This window comes from Pipistrellus kuhlii, unplaced genomic scaffold (assembly GCF_014108245.1).
Source record: "Pipistrellus kuhlii isolate mPipKuh1 unplaced genomic scaffold, mPipKuh1.p scaffold_m20_p_14, whole genome shotgun sequence".
Taxonomy (NCBI): domain Eukaryota; kingdom Metazoa; phylum Chordata; class Mammalia; order Chiroptera; family Vespertilionidae; genus Pipistrellus; species Pipistrellus kuhlii.
Genome location: NW_023425449.1, coordinates 47,557,445 through 47,566,002, shown reverse-complemented (window position 1 = coordinate 47,566,002; position 8,558 = coordinate 47,557,445). Strand labels below are relative to the sequence as shown.

Below are 8,558 nucleotides of genomic sequence, written 5' to 3'. Positions count from 1 at the left end.
TGCTCAAACCACTGGGCTCACTGGCCAGAACCTGCCTTTCTTATTTGACTGTAAACTAGGGTAACCAAGAGTTGATGTTGAGAATTTTCTTTCTGTACGTAGACGTATTCCAGCTGATAAATGAAGAACGGGAAACTAAAGCAAAGCACCTTGTCACCTGCAATGAACCTGCGTCTGGTCCTCACAGAGCTGGCATTAGCATGTCAGAGCGAAGGCAGGACGTACACACACCTGGGCAGGTCTTCGCACGGATGGGAAGGGTTCTTGGAAAACTACCCAGCATAAAGGGATCCCACTTCCTGTCTAACTACTACCTTATCCGAATTACAGGCAACAGAGCAGTAAGTTACATGACACCTCAAGATGGACTCAGCACATTCCAAACCGTGGGAAACGGGGGAACAATGACCCAGTCACTTCAACAGCAAGAGGCAGGTGGGTGGAGAGGCGTCCAGGCAAGGACGAGAAGGGACATATAAACCCAACCTCACATCTGCAACCAAGCGTAAAACCAACAAAATTTATGTCGAAGAAGTTTGAACGTTGATGGTATGTTTAATATTATAAGGAATAACTTGATTGCAATAGAATTGTGATTACATTGCAGAAGAATCTTTATCTTTTAGAGACACCTACTGAAATGGTTATGGATAAAACAATAGGACATCTTGGTGTTACTTGACAATTATTCAAGGTGGGGAGGAGGAGGGCAATTATTCAGGGGTTCACAAACTATGACTCAGAGGCCAAGTGTGGCCACCACCAGTTTTTGTAAATAAAGTTTTATTGGAACAGTCTCGCTCATTCTTTGACATGTGGCAAGTGGACAGGTGCTACAGAGACTGAGCTTTCCGGAGAAAGCCTGCTGATGCCACGAATCTGACCGAGGCTGCCTGAGCCAGAAGCGGGGCGGCAGGTTTGTGGGTTACTCTGGTATTGTTTCCTTTTTACGTCTGAAATGTCTCGTAACAAAGAAATTTAAAACCAACACTAACAAACAGGAAGATCTGGATTAGGATTCTTCAGTCTGCCTGCTCCTAATTCCCTATCAGGCCGCATGTCCAGGTTGCAGGCTCAAACCCCAGTAGGGGGCATGCAGGAGGCAGCCAATCAATGATCTCCTCTCACCATTGATGTTTCTACCTCCCCCTTCCTCTATCTAAAATCAATAAAAGCATATTTAAAAAGTTAAAAGAGAGGCCCTCTCTGCCCTGGCAGGGTGGCTCAGAGGAGAGAGTGTCAGCCTGTGTGCCAGTTCCATTCCCTGTCAAGGGGTCAAGGGTAAGGTGACCAGACGTCCCGCTTTTGGCGGGATAGTCCCAATTTTTAACAATTTGTCCTGCGTCCCACGGCGTTTTAAAAAAGTTCCGATTTTTGGAAAGAGTCTTTTAAATCTTTTGGACTTTTTTAAAACACCTCGGGAGGTGAGACAAATTGTAAAAAATCGGTACTGTCCTGCCAAAATCTGGACATCTGGTCACCTTAGTCAAGGGCACATACCTGGGTTGCAGGTTAATTCCATTCCAGACCCCCAGTTGGGGCAGGTGTGGAAGTCAATCAATCATTGTGTATCTCTCAAATAGATTTTTCTCTCTCTGTCTCTCCCTCACCTCCCACTCACTAAAAATGGATGGGAAAAATAAATATCCTCACTCTTTGGGTGAGGATTTTTTTTTTTAAAAAAGGCCTTTGCCTGGCTGATATGGCTCAGTGGTTGGGTGTCGACCGATGAAGCTGGAGGTCACAGTTCAATTCCCCATTGATTGTGAGCTTGATCCATCATATCTCACCCTTTCTCTCTCAAATCAATTTTTAAAAGGCCATCTCTTTCTTCACATTGCTAGTCCTGAAGAAACTGAGAACAGATGTCCTTTACATTCCAAAGCTCTGCTGGGGGGAGGGATGTTTACAAAACATTCAGGTGTTTCCTTTTTCCTGGAAAAGCTGGGGCCCGCCCCGTCCCCTTACCTCCACCCCTCAGGGGGCCTCCTGGGCTGATGGGTCATCAGCTTATTCACTGTTACCATCAACACCGCTGCCTCTGTTCAAAGGCACTGACACGGAGAAAACCAGTCACAAAGACCCGCTGTCGGGGCAGGAGGCGCCTGTGACTCCTGTGCCGCCAGCGCGTGCCCAGACGGCTGCTCTGAGGCTCCTGGACGCGCTCCCCCGAACCCACTGCCGCCCCTGGGACCGGCCCCATGCTGGGAAGCGCCGAGCTGAGCTTCAATGTGGACCACGGCTACCTGGAGGGGCTGGTGCGAGGCTGCAAGGCTGGCCTCCTGACCCAGCAGGACTACCTCAACCTGGTCCAGTGCGAGACCCTGGAGGGTGAGCGGATCCCACCGGGAAGGGTGCGGGAAGGGTGCGGGAAGGGGTGCGGGAAGGGGTGCGGGAAGGCTGCCGAGGGACGGGACGCAGGGGAGGGCGGTCCCCGCCCCAGCCCAGAGCAGGTCTTCCTCCAGGGCCGGACCTCAGGGTCGGTGAGCTTGGACCAAGAGACAGTTCATCTCCGTGTTCAGGATTCTCCGCGTGAAGTTTGCCTTCCTTCCATGATGCAGGCAGGTGCTTTGTCGCCGGTAGGAAGGCAGTATGTTCGGATGCTGGCACAGGCCTGCAGGTGTCTGAAATAGCACTGTTCTCCCTGTTTCCAAACCACGGAGGGTGCTGCCCTCCCCTCAGCCCGGTGTCCGCTGCCTAGCAGAAGCACGTGTTGCACATCCTCAGATACCTGTTAACCGTACTTTGGAATCCTGCCTGCTTTTAGTCTGCATATCTATAGATGTTATTTGGATAAAGACATCACCAGATTGCCCAGGGATCTATGGCATAAAACAAACAATAAAAAGCTAAGAGCCTCAATCTGGAGAACTGCGCCCTCTCCCCAGTTTCCCAGCTTCCACTGACGAGTTTCCCAGACTTGGCTCTGGCGCTTACAAATAGCCAGCGGCCGGCGGGCCTGCAGGTGCCGTGGAGACCCGGGGCTCTCGTTTATAAAGTGCGAGGCCGCGCCACTGTCTGCCGTTGCTTGGAGAAATAAATGAGTTGTATGTGGGAGAATGTCAGAACCAGGAAGCAAATTCTCTGCAAATGGAAATTATCTGTTTTGAAACCAGGGGATTGAGGTCTGGTCGACATGAAAAGCTGTACATGTTTATTGTAGACAGCTTGGTGAGGTTAGATAAGTGTGCACCTGTGAAACCACCACCACCTCTGCCCCAGCCCGCCCCTCACCCCCATCCCCCCACCATCACCATTAGTGTCACTGTGATTGTTGGGGGCAAACTTCAGGCTCCGCGCTGGACTGTGGGTCCCCACAACGTGCTCCTCTTGTGAAACCAAACTTTCTGCCTTTGACACCTCCCAGCCCCCCTCTCCTGAGACGCTCTCTAAGCTACAATATCTTCAAAACCTTATCAAATAAATCACATGGTGCAGCATTTTTATTCTTAAAAACAGCAACTCACTCATTTTGAAACATACTTATAAAATCAGTCCTGGAAGTGTCCATAAGAAGGTGCTTTAAAACTTCCAGATTATTCTAGAAAAAGCAAGAAATCTGTAAGGACCCAGACTGCAAAGAGGAAGGTGGAGGTGACTTTTCAGGCAGCTTTGGGGAGGGGGTGCTGAGGGCCTGAGGTTGGTCACTGTGGGTGGTCTGACCTGTCAGAGCCAGAGGAGGCCCAGCTGCCCACCAGAGATGCACCCTCTCCTTTCATGGGCGATGGAAACAGCCAGGAAAAACTCCCAGATGCCAACCAATGCTGTTATTTGTGCTGGCTACAAATAACAAACATGATCCCAGCTCCTAGTCCCGTCCTGCGTTATGTGAGGAGGTGGGGGACTGAGGAGTCTCAGATCAAAAGTCGCATAAATTGAGGCAGAAAAAATTAATGGACCTGGCAGCATGAGAGCTTCTGAGCGAAGTCATTTGAATAAATTCTATTTAGTTTTCAGTCAAACTTTCAAATGGGCTGAGAAATCCAAATTTAAACTCAAATACAGAAATGTCTTCAGGATACACAGCCAGGCATTGGCAGCTCACCAAGGAATGCCAAGAGGAACCGCCCGTGGCTCCAGCTGGGGGAGGAGAGAAGGCTGCAGACGCAGACCTGAAGGTGAACCTTCTTAGTGCAGTGCACAGGGCTGCACACGGCCGACCATGCAGAACGCCCTCTGGTGGTGGGAAGGACCCGGAGTCCTCCTGCAGGGCCCATGTTTGGGCCTCTACGTCCTCCAAAGCCACTTGTCTTTGCACCTCCTGAGTCTCTCTGTCCTCCTCCGAATAGTGTATTTCCAACCATTCTTGCACAACTATGTGTGAATCCGTTCCAACCAGCTCTTTGCGGCTCCCAGGAATACCAATGTGACACGAAGCTGGGTCTTGAGTGCTGAGAAGGTCAGTCAAACACGATGAGGGGTTCACGTCCTGGGCTGGAGCCGAGGCCCAGAGGCCGGGCCTAACCTGACCCTCCTGCGCCCTCAGGACAGAGGACAGGAGGTCTGTGACCATGGTTCACTAGCATGTCCTCTCTGAGCAGAGTGAGGACCCAAGGCCAGGCCCGTTTGCTCACAGCTCCATCGGACATAGCACCCCTGCCTCCTGGCTGTGTCTCAAGCTGCTGGTTGTGAGTAATGTGAATGCAGTGCGCCTGCTGCATCTGAGAGAACCCCAGCCGCCTGCCCAGCTGCCTATCGGAGAGAAGTGAAGGACTTCGGGACTTATGTGCTTTTGCATACCACACGCACATACAATGATGGATAAATAAGAGTGGGGATCCAGCATCACAAGCAGACACTTTCTAGAAAAGAAAAGCTAACTTGGCAAAGATAAGTCCTCTAATCTTTAAAAAAAAAGAAGTGTCTGATGTACACATATTGTTGTTTTTTTATTGATTTCAGAGGAAGGGAAAGGGAGAAAAACATCAATGATGAGAGATAAACATCAATTTGCTGCCCCTTGCACACCCCTATTGAGAATGGAGCCCACAACTTGGACATATGCTCTGACTGGGAATCAAACCTAAACCTCCTGGTTCATGGGTCCATGCTCAACCACTGAGCCACACTGGCCAGGCCTCAGCATATTGTTTTCAAACCACTTGCAAGAAGCACATAAGGTTCCGGTGGTTCGGCAGAGAGGAAAGGAAGGTCGCCAGACAAGCCTTGCGGAGTCCTGGTGTTCATGTGTGTGCAGAATTGGGTGTGCGTGTGGTCAGAGCACTCATCTGCTCCAGCTGCCTGAGTGACAGGGAGTGGGGCCGCCTCGGGGCCTCTGACTCAGCCCTGCAGGGGCAGGAGAGGGAAGCTGGGCTGGTCTGCTTGGAGGCCACTTTACAAGAGACTTGAACCAAACAATAACAGCACAGGGGTGTGACTGACCCCTTGTCCGTGCTGGAGTCCCTCTCCGGGCCGAGCCCCCGGCAGCTCTGGGGCTCCACGGGGCTCCCGGAGGGGGGGCTGGCCCGGAGCACAAGGCCTGGGCCCGGCGGCTCCCGGGACTAGCTGTGCAGGGTCCCGCCGGCTTTCCAGGGCTGCGCTGCTGTTTTCATCCATTTTTAAATTATACGTAAGACTCGCAAACATCCTTTCCTCTTCAAAAAAGACACGGTGGTACATGAATGCCTCAGAGCTCTAGGATTCAGTAATAATCGCCTTTTCTAAAACAGACGGGCGTGGGGAGAGGAGGCGGCCAGCCGTCACGGGACGCGGCTGTCGGTTTGGAGGTTAAGTCTCACCAACAGCGATGTCCCTGGAAGGGGCACGACCCTCGTTCCTCTTCAGCGGCGCCTTCACATGGCAGCTGGCCAACAGCCTGCCTGGTAAGCTTCCTCTGCAGGCAAGGAAGTGCAGCCAGAAAGCAATGGCCCCTGCCTGGTGGGCTGTTCAGTGGAGCACCCTCAGATAGGCCGCGGCTGTGGGTTCGATCCCTGGTCAGGGCACATACAAGAATCAACCAATGAATGCATAGACAAGTGGAACATCAAATGTCTCTCTCTCTCTCTCTCTCTCTCTCTCTCTCTCTCTCTCTCTCTCTCCCTCCCTCCCTCTCTCTCTAATAGATAAATTTTTTAAAAAAATTACAAAGATATAGTCCGTGCCCTACAAGGGCTTTCATGCCAGAGAAGAAAACAAAGCCCCTGAAGCGCCGTCTCCCGGCCTGGTCCGTGTCCCGGGGTCCCAGGTTTGTAGGGTGTTTGGTAGATTAAGTCGTAGGAGTTCCCTGACTCCCCGAGGAGCCCGAACTGCAGCACATCTACAAGGATTAGCCTCTGCTGGGCTCGTGAATTCCTGAAGTAATTCTCCCGTTTCACGGCTATGGTTGGTGGTGTTTGATATGACTCCAAATGTGGGGGCACAGGCAGTTGGAAAATGCCCATGAGGCAGTGGGGGAGGGGAGTTGAGCTGGGAGAGTCTGGGCTGCAGGAAAGTGACTGGGTTACTGATAAGGAGAATAGAGGTGTGGGGGTGGAACCCTGCAGATAAGGCTGGAATTCAGGCTGGAGAAGGTGGGAGGCTGAGGGTCTGATTGCGGGGCTCTGAGATGCTGAACGAGAGTCAAACACTTGCCCTGACACCAGCAGCAGGTTATTCCTCTGGCCCGAGTTTCCGCTCTGAGACGGGGTTACTGTAGGTTAGGAGACCATGTCTGTTAGAACCGGCCTGTCTGTGGAGAGTCCATCGGGAGGTGGCCATGGTGCGGGTGGCGCCCAGGCTCTGACCCACAGGTGGGAGGCTGGGCCTCAGGCTGCCACGGAAACGCAGGCCAAGCGGGGCGGGCGACGAGATGCCAAAGAGGGCGACACTTCATCACGTAAGACAACGGTAAAAGCAAACAGGGGAAGACGTCGGCTTTTATAGACATTGATATACATACTAAAATCAGAGTAATTGTAAGACATGATGGCCAATTCCAGTATTTTGTTTGGAAAAAATCTGGTTTAGAGAGTAAAAACCACAGTTCTTAGCCAACTGAATCAAACTACTTTGGTGTACAGGCTAAGTAAGAAGAAAGGGGAACTAATATTACGGTGGCTTCTGCACACCAGCTCCTCTCCGCCATCTGGTGTAATCCTCACCCAACCCCAAGCCTGGGTTCCACACCCACTTGTAGAGGCAGACACTGTGGAGGGTCGGGACCCCGGGGCCTGAGTAGAGGGCACCCCAAACAGGTAGGTGCCCTGGAGGGGCTGCCTTGACCTCGCCCGCCTGGCCAGCAGGTCTGCGCTTAGTGAGGCCCAAACAGGAAGCTGCCAGAAGACAGACAACAAACTCCATTTTCTGAAATTGATCTGCCCAGTGAATTAATAGATGGCCACGCAGCCCTGGTCCTTGTCCTGTCTCAGTAGTGATCAGGCAACTCCTGACCCAGGGACTGAGCCCGGAGATACATTTTCCACTGTGACCCGCAACCTGCATGCCGCTGCACACGCCTGCACACATGTGTGCACACCTACACATCCCTGCACACCTGTAGGCCCCTGCACATGCCTGCATGCACACGCACATGCACACACACACCTCTATGTCCCATGCTCTGATATTTGTTATGAGAATCTAACTGAGGACTTTTTCTGTTGTTATAAATCTGATTTATTTGGTAGTGATCCCATAGATTGGACATTTTTCACTTTCTCATTTGTATAAAAAAGAAAAACCCCGCCACTTGCTGCTCAGCTTCTCTGGGTGGAGAAGCTGGAATTTCCAGTGCGCGGTGCCTCCCTGGGTGCCGCCCGGCCGCTGTCCTCAGGCTGGGGCTCTGGGACATCACAGAGGCTGCACGCCTGCATTTAAGAAGCCTGTTTATTAAAAAAAAAAAAAAAAAAAAAAAAATTCTAAAAGGGAAGAATCCACACTGCAAAATAGGAAACTGAATCACAGGAAAATCTGAGAAAGAGCAATAGACATTGACCTGAGACAGTCACTGATCAAGTTACTCTGATTCAAGACTAAAGAGGGAAATGATTAGACAGTCGGGCAAAAGTCAGTCATTTTCAGGAGAGACGGAATAAAACTGCCCTAGCCCTTGTCATGTACCATGGTGCCAGGAGAATGTCTAGAGTCCCGAGGAAAGGAAGTGTGCCCGGGTGCGGCTCGTCATATTTACAGAAGCGAGATAAGTAGCTATTCTAGTCTCCGGAGCTCAGGGTCCTTCACGAAAGGACCTCTTGGCCACGAGATAGAGCCAGGCCCGGCGCGGAGGCCGCTCCTGGGGGGACTGCCATGAAGACACCGAATCCACTGCGGGTAAAAGCAGAGGCTGTGAAGCTGTGACCTGGGAAGGAGAAGTAAGAGCTGACAGAGCTGGAAGCTGGGACGAGGAGAGGAACAGAGCACACTGTGCTGACTCCTCTTCTCGTGGTACTTGAGCAAGTGCCTTCTAAAATTAAAGTGTATAGAAAGATTAAACAAGAAGCCTGTCATTCCCAGTCACATCTCCACAGCCTGCTTCCTCGCGCGTCTACTCGGATGAGCACGTGGGTAGGACGGGACGGACCCGTGAACGTTGTAAATTTGCGTGGAGGCATTGGTGGCCATCGTGGCCGGCCGCATGGCAG

The 8,558-nt window shown here is 51.6% G+C and overlaps 1 protein-coding gene across 1 annotated transcript in view; it reads left to right on the top strand.

Annotated features, from left to right (window-relative positions):
* Positions 1 to 2,081: 2,081 nt before the first annotated feature.
* ATP6V0D2 (ATPase H+ transporting V0 subunit d2) overlaps positions 2,082 to 8,558 on the top strand; it is a 31,639-nt gene continuing 25,162 nt past the window's right edge. Inside the window, exon 1 of the mRNA XM_036437393.2 lies at positions 2,082 to 2,331. Coding sequence (XP_036293286.1) covers positions 2,202 to 2,331 — 130 coding nt within the window. The 5' untranslated portion in view covers positions 2,082 to 2,201. The remainder of the gene's footprint in view (positions 2,332 to 8,558) is intronic.